Source organism: Microdochium trichocladiopsis (genome assembly GCF_020744255.1).
Source record: "Microdochium trichocladiopsis strain MPI-CAGE-CH-0230 chromosome Unknown B0I36scaffold_3, whole genome shotgun sequence".
In the NCBI taxonomy this organism is placed as follows: Eukaryota; Fungi; Ascomycota; class Sordariomycetes; order Xylariales; family Microdochiaceae; genus Microdochium; species Microdochium trichocladiopsis.
In genome coordinates, this window is record NW_025763546.1 from 3,002,140 (window position 1) to 3,018,792 (window position 16,653).

The window sequence follows — 16,653 nt, forward strand, 5'->3', positions numbered from 1 at the left end:
GGTCATTTCGTCCCCCTTCCCAAAGAGCTGTTGAGTCTGCGTGACGGCTGTGTGACGTTGTACGGGCATGCACCGGTGTAAGCAACCAGTAACCTTCATTTGAGATATTCTTCTGCCCGGTTGTCAGTTCCTGGTCTGGAGGAGCTCGTCAGCTGCTTCTGCTCGCCCCCCCCCTATTATATAAACTTTCAGGGTCCCCGATTGTGCAACCAACTTCAACATCGCCGCGCCGATCTCCCGCGGAACACCCTCACTTTCACCACACACTGTAAGCTGCAATTCATATCATTGACATGTCGTTGTTCACCCACTGATCCTCGATCTAGACCTGGTCTTTCAACTGCTGAGCCCTGTCGCTATCTGCCAAATGGCTCCGCCTGCAACTCCCGTGGCCGTCTCGGCGCCTGGCAAGGTGCTTCTGGCCGGCGGCTACCTCGTCCTGGACCGCGAGTACACGGGTCTCGTCTTTGGCCTCAGTGCCCGCATCAACGTTGTTGCCCGCAGCATCCCCACCAGCCCTGGTGTCCAGCTCAACGAGATTGTTGTCGACAGCCCTCAATTCCTCGAGGCTCAGTGGCGATACGGTTACCACCTGGCCCCTGAGAGGGGTGGCATCAAGGTCACTCAGTTCCAGGTGTACGTGAATGCTCTTTGTATCATGTCTCTTATCCATATCCCTCATGCTGGATCCGGAAATATCTGGATACATCCCCTTTGCATTCTTGCGGGAGCCTCCTTTAAGGATGAGCTTCCCGTCATGTTTCCAAGCAGGACTCTCAAGCTCAACGTCATTCTATACTACGATTCCAGACACTTGCACCAAGCATAAACCTACATATTACTAACTTTCAACATAGCGGCTCAAATATCAACCCCAACCCCTTCGTGGAGACGACGCTGAACTACGCCCTCACATTCATCTCAACCCTGGCACCCACGAACCAGTCTTTCGCAGCAGCCAGATTCACCGTCCTGGCCGACAACGACTACTACTCCCAGCCACACTCATCCTCCGCTGCGGACACGGCCAAGAAGAATCCAACCCGCTTCGCCAAGTTCCCCACGACCCTGCGCGACGCGCACAAGACCGGCCTGGGCTCCTCCGCGGCACTCGTGACCTCCCTGACCGCCGCCTTGCTCACCTACTACCTGTCCCCGTCCGACTTTGACCTCGCCACGCCTCAGGGCCAGCGGACCCTGCACAACCTCGCGCAGGCCGCCCACTGCGCGGCGCAGGGCAAGGTCGGCTCCGGCTTCGACGTGGCCGCCGCGGTCTACGGCAGCTGCAAGTACCGGCGCTTCTCGCCGTCGATCCTCAAGGGCCTGCCCGAGGCCGGGAAGCCGGGCTTCGCGCCCGCGCTGTTCGAGTGCGTCACCCAGGCCGAGTGGGACACGGAGATTGCCAAGGATGGCGTCTCCCTCCCCGCCGGCGTCGCGCTGCGCATGTGCGACGTCGACTGCGGTAGCCAGACGGTCGGGATGGTCAAGAAGGTGCTCGCGTGGCGCGAGCAGGACAGCCAGGCCGCCAAGACGCTCTGGGACGACCTGCAGGCGTCCAACGAGAAGCTCGGCGCCACCCTCAAGGCCGGCGAGGTCGAGAGCATCAGCGGGGCCGTGGCCTCGGTGCGCGAGCTGATCCGCGCCATGGGCACGGGGAGCGGCGTGCCCATCGAGCCCGAGTCCCAGACCGCGCTGCTCGACGCGCTGCAATCCGTCGAGGGCGTGCACAACGGCGTCGTGCCCGGCGCGGGAGGCTTTGACGCGCTGGCGCTCGTCATGAAGGATGACGCCGAGACCGAGAAGCGGGTCAAGCAGTTTCTGGAGACGTGGAGCGCCGACAAGGGTGGTGTCGTGAGGATGCTCGACGTCAAGGGCGAAATGGAGGGCGTGAGGAGGGAAAGCCTAGACCAGTACGACGGGTGGGTACAGTAGAGAACTAGAGACAAGTAGGCATCTTCACTCAAGCCCCTTTCTACCTGAAAGTGGTCTATCAAGGTGCTGTCAGACTTTATATTGTATACACCAAAGTGGCCAAAGATCCAGTATTGCTTGCAGTGGGCATCTTTACGAAGCAGGGCAGCATTCAGCCCGTTTGATGTGGCACACTTGTGAATGCTCCTGGCTGTGATTTTGATATCTGGCAATGGTCCACAATCTGGACCGACAACTACCAGTCCGGTGACTAGAATGACGGAACTCCTCAATGGCAGGTTCCATTCGCAGACCTGTCTTGGACAGCCTTACTCCGTGCTTCAGCGGCAGAGGAACGCCAGCCACACTGGGCAGACTTCGGCGTACCAAACATCGGCGAACCTTGGCCAGTCAGCGCAGTCCTATAAGAACTCCTGGGTGTCGCGTTTCCCTCCCTCTACATTTTGCATCCTTCTTTCCTCAACGACTTTAGGTGAGTTGTCTCTCTCATATAATTTCTCTCGTCAAACGTAAGCCAAGTCGCACAAGCTCCTGTGTCTCCAGTATCTGGCAGTAATCCAAGTGGGATTTTCTCAGAACCGAGGCATTCATCGCAGAATGCACTCACGAGCTACGACTGGCATCCGCAAAAGTGCTGCCGTTCATTCATTCCATTCTCGAAAAGGTTTTTTTTTCATTTCCCTAGTCAAGGCATATGACTATTCAGTACAAACAACTCGTCCCACCAACTACGTCTGCCCCAACGTCACTCCTCCTACTTCAGCTCAGCTCCAATCCTCACGAAAGCCTTTACCACCTGAGACTAGCTTGTCGACCTCGCGTGCCTATCCAATGATGGCGAGGGCATGACGATTCTGGTTTCGGACTTGTTCACGATCGCCACCTGCCAGGGAGAATTTCAAGTGTTTGCGTTAGCCAAGGCTAACGACTTGTAGGTCATCAGAGTTACCACAGTATGATAATCCTCCCACTTGGTCATAAAAATACTACACTCCTCATCTTCCCTACCTTTTTGAGACGCCGGTGGCCAATGATGTTGATCCGAGCCGACCCTGGGCTGTAGACCACACGATGACTGTGTCTCGTCGTAGTTGTTATCTCGAGCTCCACGGTGTATTGGCAAATATGACCTGAGGCTGCCGGTATGGGCGGTTGTACAGACCTGGTAGAAAGCCAGTCTTGACGCAAGACCTGGACAGGAAGACAAGAGAATTCGACCAATTTGATCTATGATGACAAGGACTCGCTAAGGTAGCCGACACCAGGGCATGAGAAGCCATCGGGCGTCTGGGACCTAGTCGGGCTGCTCTGAGGTCTCGGAACACGAGTGTGTCGTCTCATGGTGAACAGTATTGTGGTATCACATCGGTAGATTCGCTCAGGAGGAGGCACGAGAGCCAATAGACCAGGGGCTGTTAGGGACTTGAAAGCGACAACAAGATGGGCAAGGAATATGATGGAATGCAATGGGGCATGATAATTGGCGAGGGCGTGGCATCACCGGGTTGTTGGTGATGAAATGCCTGATGGTTGATGCTGCATCGCTGTGTCGACAGGCAGATGTAGTTGGAATAACTCGGCAGAAGGGGACACACGCGAAGAGGTGAGGATTGAGACTGTGTTTCGAGCATAATGAACATAAGGAGTCCCATGACACGACTGCGTCCTTGCTCTTTCCATCTACGACATCACGGAGGCGTTCTCGTGGCCAGAAGGAAAGTGTGATCGCTGCCCGGAGCGTCCTATAATGGTAGCCACGAACGCAGGGTCATAGATCTGATACAGCAATAACGAATCTTGTCACATGAGGTTCTGTCTACAGCAATCTCCTACACTCTATATCTCGGGCCTGTCAACTGAAGCGCTTGTGTTGCCGCCACGAGACTGCCGTCTATACTTGGCATCGCGGTCACAAAACAGATCTGAGCCAGGTAGTAGCTCAGTATAGTTGCCCCGGTTCGTATCGAGACAGTGAGCACATTAAGCATACCTCTGCCAGTCGATCAAACCTCCAACAAAGGCGCGGGATGTGAAACGAAAAGCATTTTGGTCCCGTCTTTATATGACCGGATGGATCGTGTTTTGTGCAGTCGCTCTTGGTCTATTTCCATGAAAATCGGGGCGGAATCAAGGTGAGCCACCGTATTTTGATGGTTCTCCAATATCAGCTATTGGTGCTCTGCGGTTCGTGGGAGATTAATGATAGATGACGTTCCAATTGGGCCAACTGGTCTCTCTGGTGTTCAGCATAGAGACTGCTATGCAATCGTTTGCAAATAGGCCGAGCTGGTCTAAGATCTATTTCTCCAGGTGTCTTCTTTCACTAATATGTTTTTCTCTGATCTGACAAGTGGCATGTCCTAAATGGTGTTCATGGAATAGAATCATCTCCCCTTGGTTCGCTTTCGCTCTGGTCTTATTTCACCTTACACCATTAAAGAACGTGACACGATTGGACGTATAGCATACCAATGCGGGAGAATCACCGCAACGTATATTTTGCATTCGAAATTTCTATATATAGTTGTAATGGAGGAGGCCTAATAGGGTGACGGTAAACCAGAAGTTGCATTGTCGTTGTTGTTGCTCTCAAACGTTGATCCAGTCTACAGTCCAGTCTGAGGCGGAACGGTCAAACTCCCTTCACCCAGAAGAATGATCTTTGATCTCAAGTAGGCTTCCCGCATCATCTTGCGTAGAACACAGAACACACTGTCGGTGAGACTGCCAGTATCAACACGGGAGAATGCTGAGGCCCAGGCGTGTAAGTCGACTAAAGTACCTAGGTACGTACCTTAGACAGGCCCCACAGATTATGTGCGCCTGGCGGTAGCAGGGGTCCAGTGTCCTGGCAGCGCCGCGCAGGGGACCCCGCAGCCACTGCCCTCTATCGGCTTATCAATCGAGGGGCAACTTTTACTTTTTTTTCTTTGTCGTTGCCCGACGCCCGCGAAAAGTCACCAAGCTTGGGGAGCCACTGAAGAGTCATCGAGGGGCGAGCCTAACATTATCGTCATCCACCTGGTGCTCCATCTTGGGCCTTCTCACCGATAGCAGCGACCTTTTTCCTCACAACACCCCGCCACGAACCTCCCCTCGATCACGACAGCTTCGGGGATCTTTTGTGCTGGACTGCACATTGACAGCGACTTCAGCGGAACCAACTGCCACTGCAGATTACCAACATGGCGGGCATGGAACTCGACGAGCCCATCTCGATCGCCCCGGTCGGGCCTGCGACCTCGACAGGAGCCACGTGAGTTCTTCCTAGCTCTCTACTTCCACAACGCAGACTTCGCATGGTCCGCGATCTCATCGTCTGCGTGATACGTTTTGCTAACTATCAGCATGCGACTACAGTATCTTCTGTTGCGACTGTGGTGCCCCCATCGACGGCACAACGGCGACTGGCGCTCGCTGCTACGACTGCATCAAGGTCCACCACGACGTATCACAGGGCATCCAGCGCGAGGCTGTGCTCAACTTCTGCCGCGACTGCGACCGATGGCTCCTACCACCCCAGAGCTGGGTCACCGCGGCACCCGAGTCCCGCGAGCTGCTCGCACTCTGCCTGAAAAAGCTTCGTGGCCTAGGCAAGGTGCGCATTGTCGACGCCAGCTTCATCTGGACTGAACCGCACTCGAAGCGTATCAAGGTCAAGCTCACGGTCCAGGACGCCGTATCGGACGGTGTTCTGCTCCAGCAGAGCTTCGAGGTTGTCTACATCGTTGCGCACCAGCAGTGCCCCGAATGCGCCAAGTCGTACACAGCCAACGTCTGGCGCGCGGTGGCGCAGGTCCGGCAAAAGGTCTTGCACAAGCGCACCTTTTTGTACCTCGAGCAGCTCATTCTCAAGCACGGCGCCCACAAGGAGACGATCAACATCAAGGAGGCGAAGGATGGCATCGACTTCTATTTCTCGCAGAGGAACCAGTGTGAGAAGTTTGTCGACTTCCTCAAGTCGGTGGTTCCAGCCAACGTCAAGAAGGCCCAAGAGCTTATTTCCATGGACACACACACATCGAAGAAGTCGTACAAGTTCACATACTCGGTCGAGCTCGTCCCTGTGTGCAAGGACGATCTGGTTGCCCTCCCTATCAGCCTAGCCAAGTCTCTTGGCAACATTTCACCGCTAGCCATCTGCTACAAGATTGGCACATCAGTCTATCTCCTTGACACACACACACTGCAGACCGCCGATATCACAGCGCCGATATATTGGCGTGCGCCGTTCACTGCGCTGGCGGACGCCCAAGACCTGACAGAATTCATCGTCATGGACTGCGAGCCCACGGGCCAGACACGGGGCAAGTGGATCCTGGCAGACGTCCAGCTGGCTCGCGCAAACGATCTCGGCGTCAACGACAAGACATACTATGCCAGGACACATCTGGGCGGCATGCTCTATGCAGGTGACTCCGTGATGGGCTATATGCTCACTGGCACCAACTTCAACAACCCCCAGTTTGAGGCTCTTGAGAACTCCAACACATACTCTAGCACGATACCCGACGTCATCATCGTGAAGAAACACTATCCCAACCGCAAGCGCAACCGGAAGAGGAACTGGAAGGTCAAGCGTATGGCGAAGGATGAGGGAGAGCTGCTGCCAAAGAAGGCCGACCAGGAGCGCATGGACCGCGAGTTTGAGCTGTTCCTGCAGGATCTTGAGGAGGACGACGAGTACCGTGGTGGTGTGGCTCTGTACAAGAACCCCAAGAAGGCGGACGAGATGAGCGTCGCGATGTCTGAGGATGGGGAGGAAGATTTGCCGCAGGTCGACATGGACGAGCTGCTGGATGACTTTGATGAGCTCACAATGGACGCATGATTGGAACTGGGACTGGATGGGAACAAAAAGGAGGCAGGGATCCTGGGCATTTTATAGGCGTTACTGGCATGCTTGTGCTTTCTTGAGAATCGATCATATTTCCAAGATACTTTATCACTTTTGTGTCTGTGTACATATCTGCCTTGACATCAATGACAGTGAAGGACTATACCGTGTCGTACGTCCATCCTTCGAAGGTAAGATCATGACTTGGAGACAAAGCCAGACATAGGCGCTTCTTATGCCGTGGGTATCATTAGGAGGACAAATACAGTCCTAAAACAACTTGCTAAGCACCCGTTTCGCCTCCTCCGGAGCCTTTTCTCCACCCTTCTTGCCAGCGGGCGCCTGCTTAAACTTGCGCTTCTCTCCACTCCGACTACTAGCCGCGACTGCCTCACCATCTTCCTCCCCAGCCCGGCTCTTCTTTGCCGCAGTCTTGGCCTCCATCCCCTCGAGGACCTTGGCTCTCTCAATGTTCCGCACAAAGTCCTTGTTCTCCTTGGTAGCCTTTGTGATCTCGGCGCGGATGCGGCTCGTCCTCTCGGCGGCCTCGGAGGCGATCTGCTCCGTCAGGTTGTGCCACTTGAACCCCTTGAGGTAGATCATGCTCCACACGTCGTCGCGGTAGTAGGAGCCCTTGGGCCCGCCTATCGTGCGCGCGTTGAGCATGCTGACGACCGTCTTGGCGTCGTTCTTGTTGGTGAACTCGACCCAGCCGTCCGTGAAGGAGCGCTTCTTGTTGCCGCCGGCCTTGACGCGGCGGGTGTGCTCGGCCGGGTCCTCGGGCGAGAGGAAGATGCGGTTGATGGTGCCGTAGGGCTCGAGCAGCGACCGCAGCTTCTGGGGCTTCATGAAGGGCGGCACGCGCGAGATGTAGATCAGCCCGGACTTCTTGACGGCCTTTTCGGTCGCGACGAGGTTCTTCTTGGTCAGCCCCGTCGAGGCGCGGGTGATGTCGGGGAGGTCGTGTGTTTTTGTTATTGTTGTTATCGTGTCGTCCGCGTCTTCGGCTTGTCGTGGTTCTTCATCATCATCGTCGTCGTCGTCATCGCCGGCTCTGCGGCGCTTGCTTGTCTGTGTGGGTTTCTTGCTTTGCTTGCTCCGCAACTCTCGATCGGACCCGGAGGCGTCGCTCTCGGGCTCCTCGCTGATCCGGCGCCGCTTGACGCTGCGGCTGCCGCCCTTCTGCACCTCATCGGCGTCCGAGTTGTACCCCTGGCTCTCGTTGTCGTCGTCGCTGTCCCCAGCGTCGAGAAAGTTGTTCCGCTTCTCGGACGGCATCTTGAGTATCGATGTGTGTGTGTATGTGGGTTTTCGAGAACCGATCCAGGCTGTGTGCACAACCTTGCGAAGTCTGATCTGCCTTGCTGCCGAACGATTGGGAGCGTTTTTGAGGTTGTGGTGTCGCGATGCTCTTCTGCGAAAGACTCGCAGTGGGACTTTACTCCTTCTCCGACACAGTCTCCAAAGTTCGTCAAACCTGCACCCTGGCCTGCGTTCGCTGCTGGGCTGGGAGAAGAAAAATAAAGTGGGCCCGCGCGCGCTTCTGGAAAGTGCAGGCGGCGCTCGGCAGATAACGAGGGCCGGCAGTTTGGGGGGCTTATCAGGGAGGGCGTGAGGGGTCCAGCGGGCCGGCCCCAGCGAGCAGCTCCGTGATAGGAGCTGCCCCGCTGTAAGTCGTGGTGGGAGCTCATGTGTCGGGGCTGAATGTCATCATAATAATACCTGACTCTTGTCCGAAAAGCTTGCCCCTCAGGGGAAGGTCGGGAGACTCTCTCTGTGTCATTGTGTAACTCTATTCTGGACGCCGGCTTGCTGTACACTCTTGATACGGGCAACCTAGTATCGTGGTCTCTTTCTTCATTGCCACTCCCTTTTTCAAGCAACAACAATATAGACAGGACCACCCACCATGTCTGCCGAAACGCTCACGACCATCTCGCCGACTACAAACGAGCCTATCCTGACAAGGACGGGTGCCTCGGCCACCGACCTCGAAGAGCTGCCCAACGTCGCGGCCGAGGCATTCAAGACATGGAGCAAGACGACGCTTGCTGAACGCCAGGCTATTGTCAAGAAGGCTCTGAAGCTGCTGGCCGACAAGAAGGATGAGCTCGCAGAGGAGATCACCGTGCAGATGGGCCGGCCCATTGCTTATACGGCTGGAGAAGGTGCGTGCCACAGTCGCAAGCTTCTTTGGGCAAGGGAGAACATGCTGACAAGCTGATTGTGCCATGAATAGTCACGACCGCCATCAAGCGCGCAGATTTCCTCCTGAAGATCAGCGAGGAGACGCTCAAGGACACAGAGGGCGAGGCTGAGAAGGGCTTCAAGCGGTTCATCCGCAAGGTCCCCGTCGGCCCCGTCCTGGTCCTCTTTGCCTGGAACGTAAGTTCGGATTCGTTGTCAAATCTGCTTGCTTGAACCGCTGGACTAGAACCTTGCTGACCACAACATCTTCCCCCGTCTACATAACAGTACCCATACCTCATCCTCGTCAACTCCCTGATCCCGGCGCTGCTGTCCGGCAACACCGTCATCCTCAAGCCGTCCCCGCAGACCCCGACCATCGTCGAGCAAATCAGCAAGATCTTCGCCGAGGCCGGCCTACCGTCCGGCGTGCTGCAGTACTTCCACAGCGGCTCGCCCTTGCTGATCGAGAGCATCGTGCGGAACCCAAAGATCGCGCACGTGTGCTTCACGGGATCCGTGGCAGGTGGCCTGGCCACGCAGAAGGCCGCGTCGGACCGCATCGTCAACGTCGGGCTCGAGCTTGGCGGCAAGGACCCGGCGTACGTGAGGGCGGACGTGGACATTGACTGGGCCGCCGGCGAGATTGTCGACGGGTCCATCTTCAACTCTGGCCAGAGCTGCTGCGCTCTGGAGCGGATCTATGTCGACGCCAAGATCCACGACGCCTTTGTCGAGGCCGCGCAGAAGGTGCTCAAGGGGTACAAGGTTGGCGACCCGCTGGACAAGGAGACGCAGATCGGGCCTGTCGTGTCGAAGCGGTCCAAGGAGACGATCGAGGCGCACATCAAGGACGCTCTGGACAAGGGCGCGAAAGACGTGACCCCGGCCAATGTCACTTTTGACAACCTCCCGGCCAAGGGCAACTTTGTCAAGCCCACCCTTCTCATCAACGTCAACCACGACATGACGGTCATGACCGAGGAGACCTTCGGACCGGTGATTGCCGTGCAGAAGGTCTCGAGCGATGACGAGGCAATCAAGCTCATGAATGACAGCGAGTTCGGCCTCACGGCCAGCATCTGGACAAAGGACACCGACAAGGGCTACGAGCTGGCCGAGCAGGTCGAGGCTGGTACTGTGTTTGTCAACCGCGCAGATTATCCCAGTCCGGTAAGTTTCATATGTTCCTATTGCACGCACGCTCTCGTCGTGCCTCCGATGTAGGAGATGAGATGAGATGTCTCGGCACTGTCTAATTACCATGTTCCTAACTTTCTGAAACTTTCTGACACTTTCGTCCCACAGGATCTGGCGTGGACCGGTTGGAAGAACTCGGGCAAGGGTGTGACCTTGAGCAAGTTTGGCTATGACCAGTTTGTCAAGCTGAAGAGCTACCACCTCAAGGACTACCCCAAATAGAGGACGTCCTGATAGACACGAGCCGTGGGTCTCACAGCGGGGATTTGATGGGGGAGGTGATTGTGTAGTACATCAGTCTGAGTGTCAATGGTGTCGCCAAGGCATGTCGCAGGCAACCACAGCATGAGAGGAGTGAATTCTCAAATTGTACAAAGAGTTATCACATGCTTCCGCCTGAGCCACGGGCATGATTGCAATTGCATGTTCTGAGCAGATGGATGGTGATTATTACCCCAAACGAATTGTGAAGCTTTGGCTGACACGTGCACGGCACAGTTGGAAGGGAGATCATGCAACTGGCACTAGTAGGTCTGCCCAAAAGACTTCCCATGATAAAGGCTCTTCAACAACAAGTACCAAAGTATCTGATGTTGCAAGACTTTTGATAAAGTGTAGTTAATGCGTAGACCCCAAATCGGTTGCGGAGGACAGGGCTTACGGCAGTAACAAGCATAAACAGATGGCAAGGACCAGGATTCTTTTCATGTAAGGCACAGGAGGCCGGGGCTTGTTGCTAGACGAGGCAGGCAGACCACGCAAGGCTTCGGGAATGCAGGGGGTTTGTGTTCAATCTCCGCGGCGCGCGCGATGTGTTCATGCTATAGATGTTCGCCCGTTGATAATTGCTGTAGCGGTCAGAGTGCTTGTCGTCCAAAAGAATACCCCCATGATCAACGCAGTCTGCGATCTTGGGGTAATCAATGTATCTGGGAAAGCTCCTCGTGCACTGACATGTGAGCCGCCCTGCCAGGCACATATTATGTCTACACTATGCATACCGGGTTTGACATGGGCCTACTCACGACGATAACTGTTGGAGCTCGGCCCCCTCTCGCTATTACTTGTCCCTGCAGCTGCTTCGTGTCTCACTTCGCGACACGGCCAACGCGACGGCTTAGCCATGTGCTGGAAGCCGCGTCAGACTGTCTGGCTGCAAAGCATATGCCGACATCCAAGTCTTTCAGGGCTACTCCTTGAAGCTTACTGCTGCATGTACGCAGTATGTCATGCATGCATGCGCAGAGACTATTAGCCAGGCAGTGAAGAGCTTCCACGGTCTCTAGAAGCTAGATCCAGGGCTCCTGCTTGTCTCCCGTATCGCGCTGTAAGCAAGTATGATTGTCTGACGACTCCGTTACCGGCTCCGGCCATGTCAAGTGTCGTCGTGGGGGCAGTTGTCCACCTGCGTAGTACGTACACGACACGAGGGGAGGGTCTGTACATACACGAAGTACCATGAAGTACAGTGCCCAGTACTGATTGCGAGAGATTGTACGCGTGCACAGCTTACACTGAGACATTCGCGTTCCAGAGCGGCACCCCCTTGTGTGCTGCGCAAGGCGGACGCTGCACGCGCCTCCTCCTCCACCAGTGCCAGCGCAGCCAGCGGAGCCATCGGGGCCATCGGGGCCATCGGATCCAGCAGAGCCAGCGGAGCCAGCCCAGTGTCGTCGTCAGTCACGTCTTCCCGTGTGGTCGAGCCACATGTCGGTCACGACGCCGCTCAGGCTGACCAGTTTGATCATTACCTCGATAGTGTCGACGCCGGCTGCTGTCGATGAACTTTGAAAGAGAGAGACATGATTGCGTAGTGCGCATGTCTGCCAGGGAAGAGGCCATCGGAATGAAATGAGACGTCTTGATTGATGTTGGAACGACTTGGTGATTCTTGGCAGTGCAGCAGGCGACGGCGTGTGCCGGCAGGAGGTGCAAGTGGGCGGTGCCTGGCCGAGGACGACGCTGCTGCTGGTCTCGATAGCTTGCCGTGGCTGGTCCCTGAAATTCCAGAAGGTCGTCATCCCGGCACAGGCGCCCGTCATGATCCATGCCAGGCCGTGGCTCTCCCCTGGGGCGCCTGCAACACAGGCTAGCGATGCTAGGCATATTGGCCAGTCCCACTCTTTTCCTCCAAAGGCAGGCTCAGAGCGGTGCCTGAAACTGCTGTGGCATGCATTCCAGTCGTGGATTGCCTGGCTGCGGCTTTGCCTTGACGTGTCGCTGCAGCCGGCAGTGCAGTGCGGTGGTGGTGAAGGGACAAAGACAAAGAGCCTTGGGTGCGCACGCGTAAAAAGTGTATGGACATGGTTGAGCGGAATATTTGGCCACACAGGGCATCGCGGAGCCAACGTTGCCTGATCGCCGTCTGGCTGTATCATGTAAATGCACGACCTGCATCGATGCCTGCGGCGCCTCTCACGCGTCGGCTGATAGGCCCCTCGAACGTTGTATCCGCCAGAGTGGCGTAGCGTCATGTACCTGGCACGCCCTTCCCCCAGGCACTATTGCAGATTGTCTTCAACCGCCCTCAGTCAGCCAATTTCGACCATCCCGACTGACCCGACTGTGATGGCCCTGGAAGCCTATCAGCGCAGATTTGCCATTTCCTGCCACGTGCAGAGTGAGCACAACACCCACCTTGGTGTCTCTGATCCAGTCTGGTGCGTCTTGTGTTGCTCACAGAGTGTCAAACAGTCCCGCTTGACTCTCTCCACCTTGTTGCAGTTCAGGCGTGTCCAATCCGGAAGCAGCGTGCCTTGCTTGGCCCACAACCTTGGAAGTGCAAGGTGCTGCGCTCAACAGTGGTGCGATGCTGTGCTGTGCTGCAACGTTCCCAAATGTCGTTGTTCATGCACCCGGTCCAGGCAATCCAGGTCGACTGGACTGGTCCAACCAATCTGTCTGTCTACTTAGTATCTGTCCCTTGGCGGCGTCGAGTTTTGCCGCCTCAGCTCTTCATCTCGTCTCCCCCTGCCGTGCGTCCATGCTGCTGCCAATGGTCTCGTCTCGCTCATGAGATGACCCCTGATGAGAAAGTTATGGCCCCCCCAATATGGGCCACTTTTGGCTTTCGACGAGCCCGTTCCTGGCAGTCTGAAGCAGCGCCCATTGACCAATCGACCAGACCTTCCTGTCCCGTCGCAGATCTGATCTGAGGTGCTGTGTCGAGACCGGGCCTGGCAGCCCCTTTGGCGGTCCCTGTCTCTGGCTGTGGCCCTGCAAGGTTCGCACCATTGCCCAGAGCAGCTCCCTGCCCCCGCGAACCCATTCCGGCACGCGGCCCACGAGACGTTCAATGTCCCCTGCGTGTCATGCTACAGGCCCTGCACGCCTCGTCGAGGACTACCTGCCTGCCTGCCTCTCGTCCGGGTTGGCCCTCCCAGGCGGTGCAGGTGTCTTGCCTGATCACCCGCCTGCTGGCTCGCAGGCCCCACCTGGCAGGGCATGCAGTGCAGGCTAGCCGGGGGTGCTTGTTGCCTCTGGCTTGCCGCAACGCACCCCCAGCAGCCGCGCTGCTTTCCCTCCAGGCTCGGCCGTTTTCATATATTGCCCCTCGTCCTCGCCATCGCGTCGTCTTTGCCGTCCTCTGCCACCACCATATCGACTTTCCGCAATCTGTAGCATTTCGTCTCGCCAACAAGACAATCAGCATTGCCGCCGTTACGTACAGCATCTTCTCTGCACCTAGCAACGCCCACGAGGTTCTCGTTTCATCGCCGTCGTGCCAGACCCACGCATCATCACCACGAAGCTCCATCAAGCAACCGTCGACTCTCACAAAGACCACGAGCCTGCCTGTCCACTGGCCTGTTGTCAAGGCCTTTCATCCGGACATCACAAACAGAGCTTCCAGGCGAAGCCGCTATCCTTCCACCACAACTACCACCACCACCGTCACAATGGTCGAGTGCATCTCTCTCAAGGGCTTCACCGTCCGGGTGCAGAAGCTCATGGGCATCAAGCGCAAGGCCGCTCACCGGAGATCGCTCAGAATTGTAAGTGCATGCTTTCCATGTCCTTCCCACAGACCCGGCGTGGTGGTTCGTTATTGCTCCCTCGGGCCTGTTGTACCACCAACCTGAAACCTCCTGGGCTACTGCTCCAACTGGCACAGACTAACACGAGATCCCTCCTACAGTCTGCGCCGTTCAACTTCGTCCATGAGTCCTCTGCACTGCCCGGCATCTCAGAAGACGAGTAAGTTATTCCCACTACATACTTCTACTGGCCCATGCCCACGTCCTTCATCATACCTTCGTGCTCGGTGCGGACGTGCCTACGCGTTTTGGCACAAGAGCCCCTCCATCACTGCGCTGCTCAGGGTGAGGCGGAGCTTCATCTGCCATCGGTCATGCCCGCCGCCTTTGCCGCCCTGCTGTGTGCTGCTGGTGGCTCCATCCCATCTGCCACGCGCCGAGCTAGGATCGCGGGCTAGCCACAACCTATCATTCCGACTCCACACCACACACCCCGAGGCACTCAGCTGCGTCTCTCGCCAATCTGGTGCCCGCCGCTAACGTTTCATTGGTGCACTCAGGATCTCTATCCTCAAAGAGAAAGCTGCCGCCTCTCGCATTGGTGTCGCCCCCGGCTCGCCAGAGCCCACAGCAAAGCTGCGCAGGGCCCCTGCCCCTCCGTCGTCGTCTTCCCCTCTGCGGTCACACGCGCCCATGGTTATGGTTGGCCGGCCGGTCCAGAAGCCGCTTGGCTCCATGTTCTGAGGATTGTCGCAACAGACCACAAAGGCGGCACATTCCGCTAGCGGCTACTCACCGCTGCCTGCTTACCACCACCAAGCGGAGTTTTCTTCTCTTCTGATACGAACTGGCGTGCTCCCAACGGGGCGGTCATTCCACTTTTTTGTTTTTTTTTCCCTTGCATTGATGCTGGAAACATCAAGGCTCTTCACATGAGGGGTAAGTATGACTGGGAAACGGATGGCATGACGGAAATAAAGGAGTTTAGTGGGAAAATGGGAGGAACCTCTATTTGATTTCGGTATCTTTCACCCCCTCGCACCGTGCTGCGAGGGTACGGGTACGTTCTCTTTTCGGAATGGCGTTACGGCAGCATAGGCATTTTTTTCATCCACGAGGTCGACAAGACACTCAGCAGACCATAACATACCCCGCACCACAGCGATGGGCGGCCAATAGAGCATTTCAAGACATTTGCATCTGAGCCATGATCTGCAATTCAGCTTCATCGTGTCATCCACACATGTAATGCATGCCTATGCCAGAACCGGCGAGGACCAGCCGCCTGGGAGATGAGTTTTCGACAAGCAACTCACTAGCGCCCTCGGGGCTTGAACTCTATGTGATTCCCGACCACTGACTGGCCTGCCAAACAAGATGGCGCAAATGAAAGTGAACAAGACAAAGGGCATTAATGACGTCTGGCTTATCTTGTGGGGGCAGCCGTGGCGGCCGGAGTTTTGAGGCGGGAGAGGGGGAGAAGTGACCAAATGCGGCCCGCCTCAAACTCAAAAACTTGATAGATGATTTGCCCTTGTGCCAATGGTAAAAGCGTGACGCGTGGGGCTTGGCTGATCTCGAGGGCAAAGTATTTTTTTGGTGTCAGTTGACCTCTCATCGCTCATACGTATTATTAGATCCCTGGTGTATATCACTGACAAGGGGTGCCTGCTATCCGATCGTTCGGGGTGAGAGGGTGGGGGGCAAGGGCTCCTAGAAGGAAATTCTGGGTGAGCAAGCGAATGTGTGAGGAGGACTTTTGGGCACGTTGGTCATTCGGAAGGCTGAGAGGGGAGAGAGGGGTTGGTTGGTTGTTTGGGTTCTGCCAGCAAAGGAAAGTGATGGGCATAAACGACGAGGCTTTGAGGCCGTTTCGCCCTTCAGGAAGGCTGAATCAAATCATCGCCTTGAGTGCATACAGACACCTAAAGACATAGGCTTTGTGGATCGATATAGAGTTCCTATCATCAGTGGGAGAAGTTTCACTTTGAGGACTAAACAAGAGCAGGGGAAGAAAGTTTGGCCCTGTCTTTATCATATGCCCTCTTCTTTCCACGGGTTTCACTTTCTGCTGGGGCCTGGTACTTTCGAACAATGTTTGATTCTTTCCTCGAGGCTTTGCCGATCGCAGGGGATCCTCGGGTGTCAGGTCTTCGTAGTGTTCCTGCGCATGTGATTTCTCCATCATGTGGGGGACTCGCTACCTGGTGAGAGTTTGAGAGTTTCTTGGCGGCACAAGTGCGTGATGCAGACTGAAAAACTCCCGATCGCGCGGCGATGCTGGTTTGTTTCAGTCTCACAAGGTGGAGCTCCATTTTCGGAGCTGTCTTGTGTTGCTTGTGCTGATATCTTTCAGTTGACATTGTCTTGGTTTCGTGTCGTCGCCGTTATGCGGACTTTGTGCTCGGCCATTAGTGATATCCCTCTGGCGTAGTGAGACCACGCCAGGAGCATGCTTGGGTGTATCATACTTGTCGCAGCTGCTCCCGTCACAGAATAGTATGCACTTTCACAGTATAG

At 56.0% G+C, this 16,653-nt stretch overlaps 5 protein-coding genes across 5 annotated transcripts; 4 read left to right on the plus strand and 1 right to left on the minus strand.

The window, feature by feature from the left end:
* Positions 1–367: 367 nt before the first annotated feature.
* Positions 368–1,932, plus strand: B0I36DRAFT_347271 (ribosomal protein S5 domain 2-type protein; the record flags this gene model as incomplete). The annotated part of the gene is made up of 2 exons (XM_046156552.1): positions 368–636; positions 858–1,932. 2 exons carry the CDS (start codon positions 368–370, stop codon positions 1,930–1,932), a joined length of 1,344 nt encoding a protein of 447 aa, XP_046015604.1.
* Positions 1,933–5,117: 3,185 nt separating this feature from the next.
* Positions 5,118–6,763, plus strand: B0I36DRAFT_360865 (NMD3 family-domain-containing protein; the record flags this gene model as incomplete). Its single annotated transcript, XM_046158397.1, has 2 exons — positions 5,118–5,188; positions 5,293–6,763. The coding sequence occupies 2 exons, from the start codon at positions 5,118–5,120 to the stop codon at positions 6,761–6,763; spliced, it is 1,542 nt and encodes a 513-aa protein (XP_046015605.1).
* An 86-nt stretch (positions 6,764–6,849) lies between these two features.
* On the minus strand, positions 6,850–8,295 carry B0I36DRAFT_318512 (uncharacterized protein). The gene has a single exon (XM_046153301.1). The coding sequence runs from the start codon at positions 8,045–8,047 to the stop codon at positions 7,040–7,042; it is 1,008 nt and encodes a 335-aa protein (XP_046015606.1). The 5' UTR covers positions 8,048–8,295; the 3' UTR covers positions 6,850–7,039.
* A 167-nt stretch (positions 8,296–8,462) lies between these two features.
* Positions 8,463–10,571, plus strand: B0I36DRAFT_93589 (aldehyde dehydrogenase). Its single transcript, XM_046163611.1, has 4 exons — positions 8,463–8,937; positions 9,009–9,154; positions 9,245–10,129; positions 10,265–10,571. The coding sequence occupies exons 1-4, from the start codon at positions 8,679–8,681 to the stop codon at positions 10,376–10,378; spliced, it is 1,404 nt and encodes a 467-aa protein (XP_046015607.1). The 5' UTR covers positions 8,463–8,678; the 3' UTR covers positions 10,379–10,571.
* A 3,154-nt stretch (positions 10,572–13,725) lies between these two features.
* Positions 13,726–15,338, plus strand: B0I36DRAFT_318518 (uncharacterized protein). The gene is made up of 3 exons (XM_046153302.1): positions 13,726–14,151; positions 14,295–14,353; positions 14,694–15,338. The coding sequence occupies exons 1-3, from the start codon at positions 14,056–14,058 to the stop codon at positions 14,875–14,877; spliced, it is 339 nt and encodes a 112-aa protein (XP_046015608.1). The 5' UTR covers positions 13,726–14,055; the 3' UTR covers positions 14,878–15,338.
* Positions 15,339–16,653: the final 1,315 nt, after the last annotated feature.

Excerpts from the sequence above, each read along its gene's own strand:
- B0I36DRAFT_93589 (XM_046163611.1), top strand. The coding sequence starts at position 8,679 with ATGTCTGCCGAAACGCTCACGACCATCTCGCCGACTACAAACGAGCCT. Across the intron at positions 8,938-9,008 it reads TGCTTATACGGCTGGAGAAG|TCACGACCGCCATCAAGCGC; the intron begins GTGCGTGCCACA and ends TGCCATGAATAG. Across the intron at positions 10,130-10,264 it reads GCGCAGATTATCCCAGTCCG|GATCTGGCGTGGACCGGTTG; the intron begins GTAAGTTTCATA and ends TTCGTCCCACAG.
- B0I36DRAFT_318518 (XM_046153302.1), top strand. The coding sequence starts at position 14,056 with ATGGTCGAGTGCATCTCTCTCAAGGGCTTCACCGTCCGGGTGCAGAAG. Across the intron at positions 14,152-14,294 it reads ACCGGAGATCGCTCAGAATT|TCTGCGCCGTTCAACTTCGT; the intron begins GTAAGTGCATGC and ends TCCCTCCTACAG. Across the intron at positions 14,354-14,693 it reads CCCGGCATCTCAGAAGACGA|GATCTCTATCCTCAAAGAGA; the intron begins GTAAGTTATTCC and ends TGGTGCACTCAG.
- B0I36DRAFT_318512 (XM_046153301.1), bottom strand. The coding sequence starts at position 8,047 with ATGCCGTCCGAGAAGCGGAACAACTTTCTCGACGCTGGGGACAGCGAC.